This window comes from Pantherophis guttatus, chromosome 8 (genome assembly GCF_059756535.1).
Source record: "Pantherophis guttatus breed Tessera chromosome 8, ASM5975653v1, whole genome shotgun sequence".
NCBI classification, from domain to species: Eukaryota; Metazoa; Chordata; class Lepidosauria; order Squamata; family Colubridae; genus Pantherophis; species Pantherophis guttatus.
Window position 1 is genome coordinate 50344394 of NC_142070.1, and position 22480 is coordinate 50366873.

General features: G+C 38.7%; 1 protein-coding gene across 3 annotated transcripts in view; it reads right to left on the reverse strand.

Annotated features, from left to right (window-relative positions):
- Nucleotides 1–22480, reverse strand: part of GALNT7 (polypeptide N-acetylgalactosaminyltransferase 7) — a 60412-nt gene that overhangs the window by 32211 nt on the left and 5721 nt on the right. For all 3 annotated transcript variants that reach the window (XM_034401341.3, XM_034401342.3, XM_087874856.1), the window contains exon 2: nucleotides 3667–4130. In XM_034401341.3, coding sequence (XP_034257232.1) covers nucleotides 3667–4130 — 464 coding nt within the window. The remainder of the gene's footprint in view (nucleotides 1–3666; nucleotides 4131–22480) is intronic.

Sequence of the window (22480 nt, forward strand, 5' to 3'; positions counted from 1 at the left end):
AGTGCTGACTGCTAGTCTGTTGAATAACCCTCACTTTGTATTCTCCAAGCAGCGCGCTGGAGAATGGTTTTTTACTGACATATGATAAAAGCTCTATACTGTACTATTTGTCAAGCTCCTCAATAGTGGAACTAATTTGCATACCAGTAAAATACATTTCTATCCTAGAAAGACAGCATTTATTGAATTAAAATATTTGCTTGTCTAATACAATACTATCCATCTTGGGTCTCCACAATTTCAAAATTTCTCACAGGCCTATTTCAGGATTGAATCCATGCTCTCTGAAAAATCTCTGAATGCCTATTTATGAATTTGTGGCAGTAGAAGAATTTGAAATGTTTCTCATTATTTATGTTTATGTGAGAATTGAATCCCAGAAAGAGGCCAGGTTTTAAAGACTTCTATACTGTATTCTAAGAAAGACAGAGAAAAAGAAAAAAGATACTCTTAATAGGTATTTACAAAACCATTCTTGTAATAAAACAGCATATTGTTATATACCCAGTAGAACATTTTTTGCCAAGATAACTCAGTTTCTTTAAGGAATTGCAAACTGTAGACTATCTACTCCCCACATCAAAAGTACATTTTTGTCTTTGAATGTAAAGCACTGCAGAGCCGTAACAAAAAACACACTGCAGAAAAGAATTTGGCTTGCTAATAATAGCATAATCAAGAAGTTGACAAATGCCTTACATTAATTAAATGTTTGATAAAAGGATAAAAAGTTTGTTTTATTTTATCAAGTTAGAAAGAAAAAGACATAATTTCCTCAATGAAAATGTAATGCTGATGTCATTCTTGCATTATGTCGCATCAATACTGTAACTATGAAAGTTTTATAGAAAGTTTGTAAAAATGTGTTAAATAGTTAAGCTCATTATTCCTAAACAATTTTCAAAGTAATATATAGCACATGTCATAAAATTATCATCAACAAAACATGCATTGTAAAAATTCCATGTTACAGTATAGTCTTGCTCTTTTTTGTTAACAAGTCCTATGGATTCTACTTATTTTCTCCTCCCAGCAGTAATATCCTCCCAAGGCTACTGAATACTAATGAATCATTTAATATTTTTAACAATTTATACTATAGGACAAAATAGGCCTTCACAATTCAATTGTTACAATGCAAAAATATTATGTAGAAATAAATATGTTAAATGGAGAAAATGAAAAACAAACATTTAGCTGGTAATTTTGTCTTATTTCTAACAAGTGCTCTTAATAAAAAAGTTTAAGCAAGATCCTTTAGCTGATAATTCTCTGGTTAATGTAAATGACCAAACTGGTTTGTTCCATGCCATAATATTCTCCCTAGGAGCAAGAACAAGTTCCCAATTCCAACTGCAGGTGGCTGAACAATGAAAGGATCATCTATTGTTTTGACAGTAGAAAAGCAAATGGACTGAAAATTTTATATCGACATAAGGAACTTCCACTACAAGAGAACAAAATAAGATCTGTCTTTGGTTTCATGATATATATGAAGAAACACTTGTGTTAAGGCTCCCAGCTAATAAGTTGAAAGGAAGCCAGGATTTCAGATCAAAAACATACCAAAACAAGATGGCTATTGAAGATCTTTATTTAATTTCAGTTAGCCGGTCTCTCTTGATTTTATGATTGGTTTTAAATTTAAATTTAAATTTTGATATGGATTTTAAATTGATAAATTTTAAACTATGGGCCAAATTTAATTATTTTAAATCTATTTTTAATCGTATTTATGTATAAATGTTTTTATTTTGGCTGTTCACCGCCCTGAGTCCGAAAGGAGAAGGGCGGTATAGAAATTCGAATAATAAATAAATAAATAATAAAAATAATACAAATGAGCAGATCCCAAAGACCTTTGAAGGCTGACCCTCAGATTTAATGCCATATTAGGATGCTTTGCAATTTGATAGTCATAATTGTCCACATACTAACTTTGCTATCTATACTCCTCTACACACATCTAATGCTCCTTACCATCATTTGAAAGCTAGCACGTGTATTACATTATTAGATTTTATCCTCACTTTATCCCTTAATAAGTAACTCAAGGTGGCAAACATGCCTAACACACTTTTCTCCTATTTCCCGCATAATAACAACCCTGGACAGTGGGTTGGTCTGGGAGAGAGTGACCAGTCCAAACTCACCCAGCCAGTTTTCATGTCTAAGGCGGGAATGACAGTCTCCTGATTTCTAGGTCAGCAGCTTAACCACCAGATCAAACTGGCTATTGCTATTTTAAATATCGTTATTTTAATATGTAAGTTTTCTAGTAAAATACTACCTTTATAAAAACTGAACTACAAATAAATTATTTTTACTGAAATTAGAACTGCAATTATGCATGTAGTACTGTGATTCACATAACTTTTAAATAACATTTTGGAAATGTATTTTTGCTAGGCTGCTTTGTATACCTGCCAAAATCAACTTATATTTTTAGCTTATTAAATAAAAAATAAAGCAAATGCTTTATTACAAATGCTTAGGCACAGCTAAATGCTATACAAATGCTAAGCTAAATGCTTAGCTGTATTAGATAATGCAGAAGAAAGAAAATTATTGCAGAAAAATATGGTGAAAGGTAGATTATCAAATTTTAAGGCATGGAATACATTACATAGAAGAAATAAAAGATAAATTATGAAATTCTAACTAAAACTGTATAATGTCCAGGGATTTTGAAGCAAAGATTTCATTTTTTTCAATAAAAAATTGAAAATTTGGGAAAAATTAATGTACAGGTCATGTTTATTTTTAAAATATTGTTTACATATACTTTGTTACTTCATAAACTTGGAAGAGATTATTTAGACATCAAGTCCAACTCTCTGCTCAGTGTAGGAATTCAAAGTCATTCAAAACAGATGGTTGTGTAGGCTTTGCATGGAATGTTGTCACTATATATTCCTGTGTTTACTTATAAAAGGACGTTTTGTATAAAAATGTAAAATATAGTTTATTCAGAAAATAGTTGACTTTTAAGTCTTTTCAAGTGATACATCTTCCAATCAACTTCAGGTTTTGAACTAAAGGTTCTATTTAACAGCATTTTTTTCTTCTATGCTTTTATCATTTTATTACTGCATATGCTTCTGAACTTTGAATTTTGTCTACGCTAAAGCAAGTTTCTGAATTCCTTCACAAGTCTATTTTAGTTTGATGTGAGTATTCTAAAGACAGATTTCTTTTGTATAATTTCATTCTGCCTGTTTTATTTTATGTGCTACCTATCTCGTTTACATAACACCATGTATTATTTAAGATACAAATGGTCCCCATTTCTATTGTTTAAAATAGTCATGAAAAGCTGACCCTTCACCAGACTTTTGATGAGGAAAAGTGAGCCCCTCACTTCATTTCTTCTGTTTAGCTGTGCTTGCCATCTTTTATATTTTCATTTATTTCTTTAGTGGCTGTGAAATTGCCAGACCATTAAGAGTCAGGTGGTGTACTAGTTTAATAAATCATCATTAGTAGTAGAAGTGGTAGGAAATATTTAGTTCTCTATTTTTTCCTACTTTGGGGGGGGGCAGCGGATGCCTTGAAAACTGTTACATCTTTATCACAGTAAACACAATATAAGAATGGTGTTATCAGTTTTACTGAAATTATATCACTCTTGAATAAGTATAAAATAGAGGCAGAACTAAAACTTACTCTTCTTGGCGTAAATCATTAATGCTCCGATCTAATGATATCATATCACTTGCTACCATGTTGAACCCAAATTCTTTAATGCTGGCTTGAATAGATTCTTTATATTCTGGTCCTAAAACATATGGCTTGGCTTCCTCACCAGGACCACCTACAACTCCATGGGATTCAGGTTCTTTGAGTTCAAAATTACCAAGAATTCCAGGTCGCAATACAGGGTCATGGTAGATATTTGTCTGTGGCTTAAATGTAAGATACTGTCTCTGCATAATATTTTGCTGATCATTCTTTTCACCAGCATGAGGAAATCTCTCATTTTTGGCCTTATTCCTTCGTCGAATTGATTCCAAGTCTACTTCCACACCTTCAACATGAGGCCAGGGTAACACCGGCTTAAATTTGTCATTTCCAGGAATTAAACCATTATCTCTATTGTTTGGCATTAGATTGATGGCGTCTTTGTAGTCCTACACACACACACAAACAATAAATATAAAACAAAGTGAATTAGTTACATGGCAACTTCAATTTCATTTTTCCACATTATTTTCACTGTCAATTTATCAATAAGAATATCATACAAGTTGATAAGATAGATCTATATCACAGGCAAATAATTACAGATATTACTTTCTCAGTCATGTTTTATATCACAAATGAAGGCGAATATACACATCCCAGAACATTGTTGAAGGAACCAATCTGGGTCAGTCACCGGGACCAATGGTTTACTTCTTCCAAGCTTTTGGAATTGTGCTGGAGCCCATGTTCAGGGAATTCCTCTCTGTGCTTTGGGCTATTCTGTGTGTGTGTGTGCTATTCTGTATAATATTCTGTTATATAGTGCCTGGTTGTGTGACTCTTTTTAGTAGTTGATTGGGATGTTGATGATCAGCTATTAAGTCATTAGTTGCCATTTCCTTGTGCTGCCAAGGCCTCACTTCCTAAGCATTGATAAACTGGTGGTAAATCAGCGCTCCTGTTGACTGACAAGGGATCCATTTCCCAGGCTTCAATCATTTCCCTGGCTGTTTTTGTGCCTGCTCATCCAACAATTTTAGTAGCTGCAAAATTGAATGTTTGTCCTTGTTCATTGCAATGTGAGGCCACCAATGAGTTCAGATCTCCTTGCCTGACCGCTTGTGTTCTGCAATCTATCATACATGGTCCATGTAGGTGATCCTGTATATTACATTGGAAGTATCTTTCACTTCCAAGCAATCTTTGCAATGTATAATTGGTCCTCAAATGGTAGCCTCTGTGAGATGCCTACTTGCAGATCTCAGAAGCTGCTTTCTTCCGAAATGTTTTTGATGTATGGCAGGCTGTGCCATATAGTTGGTTTTATACCTTGTTTCTTTCTTTCTCTCCACGTGTTGTGCAAACATGTGACAAATGCTTGTGGGTGCCCATTCTGCCTGAATTGTTAACATAAGTACCTGCTCTCCAGGCAAAATTCAGTCACTTCAGAGTTTCCCACCAATCTAAAGGGAGGCTTTGTCAGGAGCCTTATTGATCTCTGAAATGTGGAAGTAATAAAGGCCCCCAACAAGATAGCTCCCAAACATTTTTTCTTGAGTACAAATCCTAGAGAGCTGTTTGATTTACAGAATTCCCGGACATGACATCAAAACAGAAGCTTGGAGTGACATTGGAAGGAGATGAGAAGTATGTCAACAGATAGCATATGGAGAAAGTCCCTATTCCATACGGTGTAATAGGAGGGGACATGGAGGGTAGAGCTGTTTGTAGGTGCTCCTCTTTTATAGGAAAATTTACTTTTAGAAATTAAATATGCACTTTCACTTTTATTTATAAAGCATAGGAACTAGTTTTTCAAAGAGCATTTGAAGATTGACAAATAAATACAGGATGCATTGAAATGAATAATGGCGTGGTTATTTTGGATTTATGAGGTTATTCTGAATATATTTGCACAATTATGTGTTTATTATGTTTTCTAGCAATGCAACATGTTTGCTTTGCAAACTACTTATATTCAATTGGTTGAAATAGCATAAAGTCATTTGTAATAAACTGCAGAAAAAAAATCAGGTGACAAATCTAGCCTTGCAATATTTTGTTAAAGCAAGATCTATTTCCCAAACAATCTTTATTTGTTATTTGTTGTTTGCTATATATTTCTCTAATGTTTATCTTAAGTGCTCATTCAGTCTATAAAAACAATAAAAATAATGGATAATATCACACTATGACAAGGTCTTGTTTATAATCATGGAAAACTCATAGATGGTTTTGTGTAATAATGTGAATAAAAATAAATCTTTTTATTAATTTTCAACTTTTAATGCCTTCCGCTGATTTTCAACTTTTCATAACTTTCAAATATTTCTAAAGTTGAGTATCCAATTAATTTTTCTGAAAATCATGTTAACTCCTTGGTACAAGATGATTTCCATTGCCGCTAAAATAAAAACTCTAAAACATAAAAGCACTGAGCTCCTACAGATTTGTTAAAATAATATTTCTGCACATGTAGCACATTTCACTCTCATCTTGGCTAACAAATAAATTTCCCTCTGAGAACCTGAAGAGTCAATTCAAACAGAGAAGAAAAAGAATAAATCTTAATTTAATAGTATCTTTATTTAGTATGTGCTTATATTTAAGCACAGTAGAAGCCTACTTTTAATGGTGAGTACAGTAATTAGTAATAGTTTCTCTATAAAGAAAAACCTCACTATATTATACAACAAGCAAAACATGAACAAATAAATATAATCAAATATCCAAAGCAATTGCCACCATGTTACAGAGATAATATGAATTACATAGTTTCCCCATCAACCTGGGTCAATAGAATTGTGTGAAAGTGACTATCTTGCTAAAGCAAGGAAGATGACTTTGGAAAAATTGTTGTGGGTATTATTTATAAATTGGGTATTGCAAAAAAATCAATATGGAATGCTCTGTTCAAGATTCTAGCCCATTCACTCCCAGTCATTTACGATAGTTCTTTCCCTTTCCACTATCTTTCGACATAACTCTACTTTTCATACTTAATCTGCAATGCATTGTTAAAATCTCTTCTATCTTTTATCTGGGTCTCATGTATGTATGTTTGTGTTAAGTCTGTCCAAGCCCAAGTGAGTCTGGCGGTATCCAGTAAGTCCAATACATGGATTTAAAATACACAATAAAAACTGCATAAATGTTTAAAACTCCCAAATATGCAAAAAAAAATTGTATTTACTTTTTCACATGACTGTACATGTTACCTTCTTCCCACTCCATTTTATTTACCTATCAACCTGTGAAGATTTTCCCCTTCTTTCACTAAATTAAACCATGTCATTCCAGAAATCAGCAGATATTTCAATCCTGTTTTTTCTTTCCATTGTGAAAACTGTTCTAAATCTTGAGGTTACCAAATTTTTGGCGTATAATGCAGCTTGGCCATATTAGATGGAATACCTTGGTTCTGGGGGGGGGGGAGAAATTGTCCCCCTCAGAACGGGCTCGCAATTTGGGTGTCCTCCTAGACTCAGCTAAGATTAGAGCAACATCTGTCAGCTGTCGCTAGGGGGACCTTTGCACATGTTCGCCTGGTGCACCAATTGCGACCCTACTTGGATCAGGAGGCTCTCCCCACAGTCACTCATGCCCTTGTCACCTCACGGTTAGATTATTGCAACACGCTCTACATGGGGCTACCCTTGAAAAGTGTTCAGAGACTACAGTTGGTCCAGAACGCAGCTGCGCGAGCTGTCGTGGGTGCACCTAGGTACACTGCACTGGCTCCCTATTGGTCTCCGGTCACAATTCAAGGTGTTATTACCTTTAAAGCCCTACATGGCTCAGGGCCAGGTTATCTTCGATACTGCCTTCTACCGCATAGCTCCCAGCAACCGGTAAGGTCCCACAGAATTGGTCTCCTCCAGGTCCCATCAGCTAAACAGTGCGGAGTGGCGGTCCTGCGGGGAAGGGCCTTCTCTGTGGCTGCCCCAGCTCTATGGAACCAGTTACCTCCTGAGATCTGGACCATCCCCACCCTATTGGCCTTCTGAAAAGTGGTGAAGACCTGGCTTTTCCGGCAGGCCTGGGGCCGTTGATCTTGCTGTTGCGATATGGCAAGATCCGGCCATGAATGGTGTGAATGGGTTTTAATTGTTTTTAATGTTTTAATTTTTAATGTTTTTATATATGGTTTTTAATGCATTGTAAGCTGCCTTGAGTCTTCGGAGAAAGACGGCATACAAGTTGAACAAATAAATAAATAAATAAATATAGTAAGTTAATGATTTTGTCTGATAAACAAATTATTTGATCTGCCCTAACAATGAGATCAATAAGACAAAGAAATAAATGGGAATAGGGCAAAAATTACATTTGATATCTCTATAGCAAATAGATATCTCTATAGCAAATCCCACTGACTTGTACAAACATTATGAACCACAGTTGTGTGTGAAACTTCAAGAAATAAACCATTTGTACTGTGAATTTTTTGACAGTTTTTTCAGGCTTGGAATCATTTTATACCAAGATCAAGACATTTCCCAAATAACCAAGACAATAATTTATACTTGAAATGGAATGTTATGCACAAAATTAATTGAAATTGTTCAAAACCAAAGCAATCTGCACATCTACGTTCCCTATATATTTAATAAATATATGTTCTCTGACATAAAACATTAATAGAGTCACTTGATCCAGACCTAAGTCTTCTGTGGAATATATCCAGCTCTATGTTCTCAAGTTGTACAAGTCCTCCTGGTGTATTATATCTCTCATCTAATATTGTAAATGTTATAACACTGAAGAAGCCAAAGAAAAGACGATTCTACAGTATTCTTGGTAAAGAACACTGAATAAGTGGTTTTAAGTATAAGGAGTTTTGAAAATGAAATTCACCATTGGTCACGAATGGTCTGCTGTGTGAAATCTAAAATTCTTTAAAGGAATTTGGCTGAAATTCTCTCTAAACCTATGGATAGCTGAGAAAAGAGAGACTGCCATAACACAAATTAGCTAGGATTTTTAGTTTCCACCTTGATGAAAAGACATGGAACCAGTGAAGAATCAGAAAATGTTAAGCCAATTAAAAAATTGGCAAATACCGGCTATTAATTTCAAAAGAATCATTTCTGTTTCCATGCAGACTAAATCATTTGAGATGAGAGTATTATAATGAGGTTCTAGGTTTATAAAAACCTTCACTGAAGGTCAATTTGATATTTTCAATTTGTATCTGTTAAACATATTGCTCCTCACTATAATGACTTAGAGGTAGACTTGGCTTAATGACTTCCCCAGTTAGTAAGCGTTCAAAGTTACATCATGCTGAAAACTTTATAACCAGAGTTCTTGCCTTTACAATCACTGTAGCATCCCCAAAGTCTTGTGATCGACATTCAGGAACTTTGCAACTGATTTTTAAAAATTAATTCATACACTTATTTTTCATGCTCCTGTCCTAAATTCTACTTTATATTCACAAATTTCCCCCAATCCATTTTAAGTTTGTTTTGAAATGCTGAAATTTGATCCTTTTTATAAATTAGTTGTTTCCGAACTGTGAGAAAACTTTTTATTGGAAAAGCAACATGTTTTGTGGCACTTTAACTCTTTTTAATTGTTTAATTTAATTTGTTCTTAAAAACAGGGGTGTTTTAATTAGTATGGGCCAAATTTATTTAATATGTTTTAAATTGTTTTTTAAATTTTATATTGTATGTGTTTTATCTTGCAGGGTGGATTTGATTTAAATTGAGTCGATTTAAATCATGATTTAAATCATGATTTAAATCACTAGTACACTAGTAAAGATTTTTACCCCAAAAGTTTTTTATTAAAATAAATTCAATAAAAATCAAAAAAATCCGATTTAAATTAAAAAAATCCAATTTTTTTAAAAAAAATCATTGATTTTTATCCACCCTGTTATCTTGGCTGTTCACCGCCCTGAGTCCTTCGGGAGTAGGGCGGTATATAAATCTAAAACTTATATTCATTGTGTTCACTGAAGCATGTGACCCTGCAGTAAAGGCTAAGTTTAATTAATTTTTTTTTCCTACTTGTCATTTTTATATAGAATGTAAATCCTTAGGATCTAACATTACGTTTTTGATATTGTCTATGTATCTGAAGAAAAGTATTCAATATATACCTGAAACTCTTCTCTCCAAATATTACCATTCCAAAAGACAGCTATTAGAATCTGCATCTTGATACTTCCTGTCCATGGAATCATGTTCTCCAATCCACATAATGTTTAACGAAAGACATCTTCAATGAATATCATCCATAACAATCCATTTGTCATCATGAGACTGAAGAAAATTGCTGTGCTGAATCTCAAAGTGGTATATATTCAAAATGATTACCATTTAGTAAATGTATTCATGCATAGTAAAGCATAGTGAAGGTATGAAACTGAAAGCCACCAGCTCTGTACATAATAGGAAACTGTCAAATGTAATGCATTTTCTAGAATTGTGGTAGACAGCAAAATGACTTGTCATCCCTTCTGTTATGTATGTATCTATTTTGTGCGGGAAATTCAAATGCAGGAATGCTTGTGATTAGTTAACGGTTATTTCAGAACTGTATATAAGGAGGGCTGTTGCCTGTGTTTCTTTGCTGAAGTCTCACCCTGAATTAAAGAGCTGTTGTCACTAGCTTGCTTGCGCCTCTCGTTATTCCCGCGCTACAACATTGGCGACGAAGGTGGGATAGATGCCACAAGAAGCAAGTCAAAAAGCTCTGAGTTTCAGCCAGGGTGACGAGCGGACTACGGAGACATACTCCGATGTCTGCCTACATCCCGCCAAAACCCTTCGACCCGACCCGAGAGAAGCGGGGGTCGTATTTGACCAGGTTCGAGTGCTCCCTGGAAGCAAGCGAGATGCAAGGGCTCTCAGGGAACCAAAAAAAAGCTCTCTTCCTGAGCCACTGCGGGCCAGACGTCTTCGAGATGGCTGAATCTCTCTGGAAACCAACTCCGGTCCAGACGGTCCCTTGGGACGTCCTGCAAGCTAACCTGAGAGCCCACTACGCTCCCGTTCCTTCGAAGTTTGTACAACGCTACGAACTACGGCAACGAGTACAAAGAGAAGGAGAACCGGTCAGCGCATATGTGGCTGCCCTTCAAAAAGCCGCAACGCATTGCGACTACCGGGATCTAGACGATGCACTCCTCGAACAGTTGATTTGTGGCGTAAGAGACACTAGGTTACAGAGGCGCCTACTCGCGAAGCCAGATTTAACATTAGCCAGCGCGCTCGACGAAGCTAGAGCACACGAAACGTCCACTAAGGCTTCCGAAGTGCTACAACGTCCACAGTCGGGCAAAGACGGTCCAAAGTCAACGTCTGTTCATCGAGAGGAGGGGCGGACCAGTACGGAGGAAGAGTCAGATGAGGACGTCTTCCACACTGACAAAAAGAAGGGCGAGCAAAGTCGTCGCCGAGAAAACTGCTCGAGTTGCGGTGGAGCTCTCGAGAGACAGTCCTGCAAATACCGAGACGCCATTTGCAGGCGTTGTTAAAAGAAGGGCCACTCTGTAGAGCTCAATTTCCTCGAAATAACAAGTCACGTGACCATCACGACCAACCAGAACCAACACGTTCAAATCAGCCAACCAGAGATGGTGGCGCGAGAAAATGGCGCGAGAATCAAAAGCGAGAGACCTACAGCACGAGAATCGGCCAAGCCAACACGTCTGTAGAGGAAAAGGTCTACACGAGAGTAGAAATTGAAGGGAGACCATGCGACATGGAAATCAACACCGGGTCTGCCCTGTCAATCATGTCCTGGGCAACGCTTAAATCGCTTCTACCGAAGTTCCAGAGAAACCAGCTTTCACGGCAACGAGTTCGCCTCCTCGACTACCAAGGAAACCGAGTTCCTGTGGAAGGTGTGGGCACGTTCCGGGTCACCTACGGTGAGTTCCAGAAAGAGCTTCCCCTGACCATTGTCAGCAAGTCGCTGCCAAGTCTCCTGGGCCTAGCTTGGTTTCGAGCCCTCGGTATGGGCTTCACGGGTGTTCACAGCCTCGGCGGACCGTCTCTAAAGGAAAGCCTCCTGCATGAGTTCCAGGACGTTTTTGAAGAGACGCTAGGCAAGTACGTGGAGACCCCTATTTTTTTTAATCTATACCCTAATGTAGCCCAGATTAGGTTAAAGGCAAGACGAGTACCATTTGCCCTAAAACCAAAAATAGACGCAGAACTTGAGAAACTGATCAAACAAGGGATGCTAGTTCCTGTAGATCACGCTAAGTGGGAAACCCCAATCGTCACGCCAGTAAAGTCAGACGGATCAATCAGAATCTGCGCTGATTATAAATGCACGATCAATAAGGCATTGCAACAGAGCGCGTACCCAGTCCTGATCGTCCACCATTTGCTTCATTCCCTGGGCCCTGGCAAGATATTCGCTAAGTTAGACCTTGCGCAGGCGTACCAGCAGCTGCCGGTAGATGACGCTACGGCAGAATCACAAACTATAGTAACACACAGAGGTGCGTTCAAATGCACTAGACTGCAGTTTGGGGTTAGCATTGCACCAGGGCTTTTCCAAAGCACTATGGAGCGCCTTCTACAAGAACTCCCGGGGGTTGTACCCTATTTTGACGATGTCCTCATTAGTGGTCAGAATGAGGCACAGCTTGGAGAAAGAGTTCGACAAACGCTCACCAGGTTTAAAGAAGCGGGACTTAAGCTCAAAAAGTCCAAATGTAAAATTGCGGTACTCTCCTTAGAATTTTTGGGCTACTGAATTGATGGCACAGGCATTCACCCCACAGAAAGCAAAGTAAGGGACATCCAAAATGCACCCACACCAAAATCGAAGGCCGAACTGCAAGGGACTTCTGAACTTTTACACCATGTTCCTCAAAGACAAAGCCACCATTGCGGAACCATTACATAGACTGCTAGGAAAAAACGTTCCTTGGGTTTGGGGCAAGACTGAAGCGGCCGCGTTTAGAGCTGTTAAAAAACTTTCGTCTGAAGACAGTTTTCTTATCCAATACAACTTGGAATTGCCGCTTGTGCTTGTCTGTGATGCGTCCCCTTTTGCAGTGTGCGCTGTGTTGAGTCATAGACTACCGAATAGGTTAGAGGCGCCCATTGCCTATTACTCTTATACCCATTCCAATGCAGAATGAAATTACAGCCAGCTGGACAGTGGCTGTGGCGGGGGTCAAAAAATTTCACGAATATTTGTTTGGCCGGACTTTTGAACTTATAACGGACCATCAGCCATTGTTGGGACTTTTGGCTGGTGACAAACCAACCCCGGCTGCTCTCTCCCCCCGGATGACCAGGTAGTCTATTTTCCTGGCCGCTTATTCGTATAGACTAATCCACTGACCGAGCCGAACTCTAGGTCATGCTGACGCCCTCAGCCAATGCCCCTTGCCCGATCTGTTGGAAAACCTGACTCCGGAAGCCCCTGTCTTGTTGATCGATGTTGTATCCCTGGGGCCCCTCTTGTCTGGCAAGGTGGCAAGGGCATCTGCCAAAGGCACTGTTTTACGAACTGTTATGGGCTGGGTCATGAGGGTTTGGCCTACTAAGGTGGACAGTGGGGATTTTCAAGTGTTCTTTAACAAAAAGAATGAGTTGTCTATGCTGGGGGGCTGTTTATTGTGGGGCGATAGGGTGGTTATCCCCTCCCGGTTAAGGCATCGGGTGTTGGAATTGCTACATGAGGGGCACCCTGGTATAGTCAGAATGAAGAGTCTGGCTCGGAGTTATGTTTGGTGGCCACAACTTGACCGAGATGTCACAGAGTGGATGGGGAATTGCAGGCCTTGCCAGGAGTCCCGCCCAGATCCCCCGGTAGCTCCCGTTAGAGAGTGGGAAAAACCTAAAGGTCCATGGGGGAGGATTCATATAGATTTTGCAGGGCCTTTTCACAGCCAGAGTTTTCTAATAATTGTCGACGCCTTTTCCAAATGGCTGGAAATAGCCCTAATGCCATCAACCACTTCCGAGGCGGTAATCAAGGTCCTCAGGAAGCTATTCGCTACCCACGGGTTACCAGACACCCTGGTATCAGATAACGGGCCCCAATTCACGGCGACTCAGTTTGAAAGCTACCTGGCCGAGTTAGGAATAAGACACGCATTATCTGCCCCATTCCATCCGGCTTCTAATGGCCTTGCAGAGAGATTCGTACGAACGACCAAAGAAGCCCTGTCCCGACTCAATGCGGGGGACTGGCAAGCTAGGATTGATCAATTCTTAGCAATACAGCATGCAACCCCGTGCACTGCCACAGGGCACAGCCCAGCAGAACTTTTAATGGGCCGTAAACTCAGGTGCACTCTCGATAGCTTACATCCGAACTATTCCATCCGAATTTTAAGGGGGAAGAGGGAGGATTAAGACAATTCCAAATTGGGACCCCGGTATTTGCAAGAAATTACGCTAGCGGTCCGCTGTGGATAGGGGGAATTATTGTTGGAATCACCGGCCCGAAATCATACACAGTGGACGTAGGGCAAGGTAAAATTTGGAGAAGGCACATAAATCAATTGCGTAAACATTTGAATTGTGAAGCCTGTGAAAGTTCCGATATTGTTAAATCTAACTTCCAAAGTTTCCCCGAAACAGCTATCTCAAGCTCGAGTAAACTGGATTACTTATCAGGTAAGCCTGAGTTCCAGCGCCGCCCCAACGAGTCAACACTCCCAGCCGGGGATGGCCACGCCTCTGGAGAAATCCAGGAGGTTCCATTGGCGGAGCCAGGAGAGACGGGAGGTCCCTCTGACCGGCTCGACGCCTCACCAACAACTGAACTGCACAGGTCAACCAGAGTGAAGTCACGCCCTGGTCACCTGCGTGATTTTATATGTAAATATGTAAATAGATGGGATAAGTGCCTTCTGGGAATGGAGGGATGTTATGTATGTATCTATTTTGTGCGGGAAATTCAAATGCAGGAATGCTTGTGATTGGTTAACGGTTATTTCAGAACTGTATATAAGGAGGGCTGTTGCCTGTGTTTCTTTGCTGAAGTCTCACCCTGAATTAAAGAGCTGTTGTCACTAGCTTGCTTGCGCCTCTCGTTATTCCCGCGCTACAACACCTTCTTTTCCCAATGCATTTGTTAAATGAATGTACAGGTCAGTAAGTGGAGCTTGGGGATGGGTGAAACTCTGGAGGCCTAGTGCAGGCACAAGCCCACCTGCTTCAGGCATCTCAAGGCCTCTCCCACCTGAAGACATGCCATGCATCGCTTCCTGCCCCTCGGGTGCCTCACATGCCAGCCTCACATGCCAGCATAACTGATTGTCTTGCCAGTGAGAAAAAATGGGGAAGGATACACTGGCCATGCCTGCCTTCCTCAACTTTTCTTTGTCCTTCCCCCTGCCAAGGTGCCCCAACTTTCTGGGGCAAAAATAAAGGACCAGTTTTCTAGCCTTTCAGAGCTTTCTGCACTGATCAGCTGGCTATCAAGAGGCTGGAAAGCTTTCCTACTTCCTGCTAGAAGCAAGCCCCTGCATAAAAGGCAGCAGCTTCAGGATGAGAGTTCCAAAACCCTCCCCTTGCTAAACCTCTCTCTCTCCCTGCCTCTCACACAAAACCACATTTCTTCAATAAACAAAACAAAAAAAGCTGGTAGGGGCAGACTTGTTGATCTCCCTCCCACACATCTCAATCAGGTGCCAAAATTAAACTCTCCGCCTCTGCTTTCTAACCCTTTTAAAAACCTTGTCTCAGGGCTGACGAATACAGGAAAGGAGCAAGCAAGGAAAGTTAAAGGCCTTTTCCCTTTAATTGGAGAAAAAAAATCTCCAAAACTATAGACTAGAGACATATGTAACAAAATGAAAGATACTGGGTCCCTGCAAACCATCTGACTGACTGCTAGGACTTAGAAGGTAGACTGCAGACTTTCTCCATAGGCAAACAGCTAAAACTTGCAAAGCTTTTATGCAGGATCCAGCTTCCCAACGCCTAGCAATGCGCTTTGCAGCCTCCCTGTGGCCAGCTGATTGGTGCAGAAAGCTCTGAAAATAGCTGCCATTCACACAAGGATTTGTTGGGACTCCCAAAATGGCAACTACTTCCAGGAGGCATGGGGAGCAGGCCTGAGCACTGTTGGTCCTGTCAGGAAAAGATGGGGGAGAAGAGAGGCTGGAACACTTCAGCATTCCAGTGATCTGTTGTGTCACTGCGTTTTTGTATTTACCAGATGAGCTCATATTTCTGGACTGTCAGACTTTCCATAGCTTGCCAATTTTGTTATCAGTAAGCTAACTACGTATATCCGCATTCTTTTCTTTCTACTTCACACTTTTCTTTGTTCTCTTGTCAAGAGAAGTCCGGCTGCAGAGAGGTAGCCGGCAGGAACTTTGCCAAAATGTAACAATTTAATTATTTTAATTAGTAAGATGTATTATTTTCTTTATAACAAATAAATGAGTTTTTTCTTAGAAAGATATATCTCCGGGTTTATTTTCTTAATGTATACACAAGGAAAATGCCACGATCCACGTCTCTAAATCAAGGTGTGATTACCCAAAAGCAGAATGGGATTAATCAGCGCCCTGACATGTTGTAAGGACAAAGGACCACGGAAACACTGTAGATATCTTAACTTTGAAACATGATCGTAAGTAGTTTGGGCTGTTGATTGTAGCTTTATACCATTGTTAAGTGGCCTATCATTTCTCAAGGACTACCTGTATTATAGCAGGAGAAATTAAATGGGATACAACTGGAGGAATGCTTAGTTACTAAAGCCATTATTTACATTACCAGGCACAGCTCATTTAATTTCTACAACCTGAAACTGATGTGGTTCCTATCTTCAAAAAAAAGAGGGGAAAGCCAGATCCAGGAAACTACAGACCAATCAGCCTAGCATCAATTTCTGGGAAGATACTGGAAAAGATAATAAAAAAACAGATCTGTGAACATCTAGTAACAAAGTTATAACTAAAAGCCAGCACGAGTTTGTTAAAAACAGATCATGCCAAATCTTATTTCATTCTTTGACAAAGTGACTAAATTAGAAGACCAGTGAAATGCTGTGGACATAGTATGCTTAGACTTCAGCAAGGCATTTGACAAAGTAGACTACAACCCGCTTCTTGGTAAGCTAGAAAAATGTGGGACAGACAGCATCACCATCAGATGGATTTGTAACTGGCTGACAAACCATTCTCAATGAGTATTCCTTAATGATACTACATCTACATGGAGGAAAGTATGTAGTGGGGTATCAGAAGGTTCTGTCTTAGGCCCAGTACTCTTCAATATCTTCATAAATGACTTAGATGAGAGAATAGAAGGAAAACTCATCACATTTACAGATGACACTAAACTGGCAGGAATAGCCAACACCCCAGAAGACAAGCTCAGGATCCAAAAAGTTCTTGACAGACCTGAACAAGGGCACGTTCCAGCAAAATGAAATTTAATGTGTGGAAAAGCAAGGTTTTACACTTAGGTAGGAAAAACCAAAGGTACAAATACAGATTAGGGGAAATCCAAAGACCTGGAATTGAACTTCTCATGTATCACAATAAATGTTTCAACACAGTTGGTGAGGAGGTTATTTTTTTTAGTGAACTACTTGTTAACTACGGTAATTTCATGACCCACTGCCCCAAAAGCAGATAGTTCACTACTAAACAATTACTTTTAGACAACAATATTGTACTGAATGCTTATTTAAACACACTGTCTAGCTATATTCTTTTTCTTGGAATTGAAGCTATGATTATTGAAAAAAAATCCAAAAGTTTTTCTGTAGCATCATCAAACTGTATCTTTTAGAAAGCTCATGTTTAATGGATGGAGAGGGGTTAGCACCATAAATTAGGCAAAGCAGAAGACTATGCTGCTTTGCAATTCAAGCTTTGATTTCCACTATCTGTTTCCTCAGCATTGTATTTCGCATAATGAAGATAGCACAAAAGATCACCCCAAATCACAATACCTGTAATATCTATGAAATCCGGCCCACAATGTTTGATTTTTATAAAAACAGATGTAATTGTTTTCTTCAGAATCTTACCTTTTTCTTTTATGCCATTAGTTCCATTAAAAGTGTTGTGACACTTTTTCAAATGATAAACGATACAATTATTTTTAATAGCCTAATTAACATAGTACAAAACAGGACAAAAAGCACAATGGCCTAGAATATTTAACACTATATGTAATTTTCTCTAGAAATTGGTCTACATGCTATTTTGGGATTGAAAATTCATGAAGTTCTACTTACACCTCATCTATACTATTCTTCAGGAAAAGAAAACACCAGTAACAAATCATAGATGAGTTTACAAGCAAAACATTAAGAGCACAGACTACTGCTTATTTAGGGGCAATTGAAAGATATTATTTTAAAGAGATTCAGTGGAGATTCAGCATGCTTTACATGCAGATTTCAAGTTAGGTCACTTGTTCTTCAAATTAAAAAGATCAAGTTCCAGGTGACAGGAATGAATGTACACTTGTCATAAACTTGACACATTTAAAAATAAAGCAAGAAACAAACATACTTAGATAAGCAAGTTAGTCAACACTTGCTGGATAGACTCCTGTCCTGAATTACCCCGTTTTCCCCAAAAGAAGACATCCCCTGATAATAAGCCCAATTGGGCTTTTGAGCGCATGGCAATAAGGCCAAGCGCTTATTTCAGGGTTCAAAAAAATATAAGACAGGGTCTTATTTTCGGGGAAACACAGTAGTATAAAGTAAGCTATTAGGTTTTTTTTATATAGTCTGCATAATTACAGATTGAGTCTTTTCCTCTTAAGTTGATATTTAAGATGTGTGATATGAAAATTTAACACTGTCCTCCAAGCCGTTTGTGGTTGAAGAAGCAGCTTTTCATAAAACACACTCTAGGAGCAGTACCTACACAAGCAATATTCATATCAACAAAATAAGAATGTGCATGTATAACTTATATCAAAGAATAATTTATTATATGCACTTATCTCTTTCCTTTACTTTTTTTTATTTGGGAATAAATTGCATTAACACATTGTACAACTTCTCATGTAAGAACAGGCTTTGGAATTTGCAGGTTGTTAGTATCTGCTATTCAAAGATTTTAATTTTTAAAAATGTAAGTTTGTGGAGCACATTATTGTCATTGCTGTATATCATTATTTTAAGTTTAAATATGAATTCAATCTGTTTAAAATAATTTTAAGTCTAGGAGCATTCTTTGTTTAAGAATTACAATATATACTGTAACTTATTTTTAAGCTTATTAGAATCTCATTTTAGAGCAAGACTGCCTTATACTAATTAATATGGGAGCTCATCTATACTTTTTTTATTGTCCTAAGTAATGTTTGATAAAAAGGAATTTGTTACTCCTGATATTTCAGGAACAACTCCTGACTAAATGTAACATGCCTCACAAAATATTGTCGAAGGATTCCAGTTTACATACAATAGTGTCAAAGTGCTGCAGTTAACCTTCTGGATTTTCATTAAAAATTTCTTTTTTATATGTACATAATTTAGACACAAATTGCTTTAGTATTTTGGCTAACATCCCTGTTTTAGAAGGTTCTCAGTGTGAAACACTTACTGTATTTATTATAGTTTTGACATCAGATTGATTTAAATCAAGGCAATATGTAAATTTTAATTACTTCTTAAAAAGAACTGCCAAGGACTCAATTGGAAAGAAACAAATCGTGCTATGGGTGATCTCAAGTTATGACAGCAATTGGGACCATAAAAGTCTGACATCATGTAATTACACTGGTTAGCGATGCAATCCCTTTGTCTTAACCAAACCCCATCAGTCATTAGCCAGGACCCAACCTGATCCAAGTCATTCCAACTTGCTCCCTCCCAGCTCCAAACCTCATCAGTAAGGTAAGGGACTGCTCCCTTTTCAGCTTCCCCCACCCACTTACCTCCCCCATCTCTGCCCTTTTGACTCCTTCGGACAATAGAATTCTTAGCGGCAGTGACACTTAAGCTAAAGTAGAGGCCTGATCCTTCAGCAGTCTCAGCCAATCACCCTGGTGCCTCTACTTCAACCCCAGCACTGCTGCAGATGAGCATTACTGTGCAGGGCAATCAAAAGAAGAGAGATGGGGAAGATAGGTGGGCAATTTTAAGCATGGGTTACAAATTTTGATCACATGATGGTGGGGTTGCTGCAACAACTGTGTCAGTATTCCAGAAAAAATCCCAATTCCAAGTAAAGACTCTGAAGCAAGCATTTTTCAAAGTTCTATTTACTAGAATAGGTAAACTGGCACATCTGAGAAAACCCGAATCTGAGAGGTCCTGGTTTTCCCTCAGTAAATCCAAACCCCCAAAACCATCCTCTCACTCCTCAGTCGATCACATGCTCCAATCAACCGCCATCCCATCTCAAGACATCACTCCTTCCCCAGATGCAGGATCGCCCTGACCTTGACCGACTGGAAGAATGCTATTATGTCTATAGACAATCCCTCTACTAAATCTCCCCTCCTACTTTCCCACAATGAGAAGGTGGCAGCATGGAAGCTTCCGGCCTAATATGGCTTCCAAAGCTGACAAACTGGACATAAGCACCATTTATGGAACATCACCCTATTTTAAATGGTTGCTAAATGAATGGTCATTAAGCAAGGACTACCTGTATTTATACCGTTCTATTGTAAACCTCTATATGAATACATTCCAGATAAGAGATAATTTTCGAATTATTAGATTTACCCTTTCCTTTTGAAATTCAGCAGGTCTCTCTGCCCTCCTAGCCTCCCAAAGAGCACTGAAAAACTGGCTTTTCCCCCAAGCACAGGGATAGGGTGAGATGGATAAGAGATTTTATGAAGGATTGTATGTTGGAAGCTTAACGTTGGTGCCATTTTTATATTCATGGTTTTAATATATTTATGTATTATGTTGTTTTATTATTGATATTGTTTTAATTGACTATTGGGAAGCAACCAGATTTTGATATAAGACAGACGGCTATATGTTTTAAATTAATTATGATCAATGCTGAAAGCAACCCTAAGATTGATGGAACATCGATCAGTGTATAGACCATTAGAAATTAAATGTGTTAATTATGCTGGTTGCATATATTTCAGTCAAAGCTTTGCCATTATAATTTTTAAAAATTATAATTTACCGTCTAGTAATCAAAAACAGCTGATGTTTAAGCCACAAAGGCCAGCTAAAGAAGCACAGAAAATGTATGCATGCACTACTGAGTCTGTCAGATGTAAATGCCTTATTCTCCAATGTGTAAATAATGTATATATGGAACATCAGAGGTTAACTTATTATTTGGACTTTAATGTATTCATAACTTACCACTCCCATTCCTAGCTCCACCCCTTGTATATATAAGGAGCCACCCTCACCATTCTCGTCGCTTCTACCTTGAATATTCAGTGAATATAGAATGCCTATCATAATTAAAAAGAAATATATTTAAAGCTTTAACTTCTATTATCTTTATTGAGTCTGATCCTGAAAATATTGCAACAAGCTGGTAGCAGAGGATGGTTAATTGACTCAATAAGTAATTAAAAATGTCCAAGAAAGATAGGCCCAACACCAGGGCCTACAGCAAAGAAATAGAAACTGATCAAGAGATGATCAACGAATCCACCAATGCGATTTCGAGAGAATCCGAAGAATACACCACTGAAGAAGAAGAACTAATGAGTGAAAATAATGACCAGAAAGAAATCGAAATAGAAAATAACGAACTCAGGTCAGAGATATTAAAGATACTAAAAAGCCAAAAGAATGATGAAAGTCTCATCGCGGACCTCCAGGAGATGCTGAAGAACAGCGGAGCAGCGAGAGAGAAAAACGTCATTAAAGAAAAACCCAAAGATCAAAAAATCGTAAGTGAGATGACTACTGAGAAAATAGTTGTTAAAAAGAAAAGATGTGATCCCGCGCGAAATTTTGAATGGCAGCCATCTTGGTTTCAACGAACTTCAAAAGAGAATGGAGCAGAGCCAATCAAAACGCTCAATTCAAAATTTCTAGCGCGAAAAACACTATCAGACGAAGAAAGTGAGAAAGAAGTCTCAAACTCTTCAGATGATCCAAAATCAGAAAGTGAAGACGATTTAACAAAATCTCAAGTAAAATCAGCAATGAAAACGCTTTTTGCTGCTTTTGGGCCAAGACTGAAAATTACCAAGACATCTACGAAGAAGCAAGAAATCAAACCGGCGACTCAAGACCTGCACGCTCCCATCCTGACTTCGAAAGCGACGACGCCCGAGCCCAGAGAGCCATGCCGATTTCGCCCTACACCACAGACAAAATCGAATACCAACGCACACAAAAAGAAGAAAAGAACCGTCACCACCACCAGAACCCCAAAAACCGAGCCAGAGACCGACTCATCTGAGGAGGAGCGGATCGAGAGAGCTGAAAGGGAGAGAACCTTCCACGACGCCACCAAAGAAGAAATGAACAACGCGCATGTGCGAAACTACGTAGACGACCCAGAAGGACTTGAACTGGCCAGAGAACCGCGCAGACTCATTGCAAGCATCCCAATGCCGTTCTGTAATTTCCTGCACTTGAGAGATCACGGACTGCCCCAGGTTGTAAGTAATGGACAGAATAATGTAGGTAACTTACCCAGTGACTTCCCAAAACTTAGAATTGATGGCATTAATTTACAAGAGTGGTATCAACAGCTTCAGGTTATTTTCATGAAAGAAAATTTACTATTCTTTATAACTAGCCCTCCAAGAAGACCTTGGACTTTAAAAATAGATTGTTTACATCATAGAGCATTTTTCATAATAATATCTAGCGTGTCTCCTGCAATGTATCATAGCATCAAACCAAACCTAACTGTATCAGAAATAATTCAATGCAT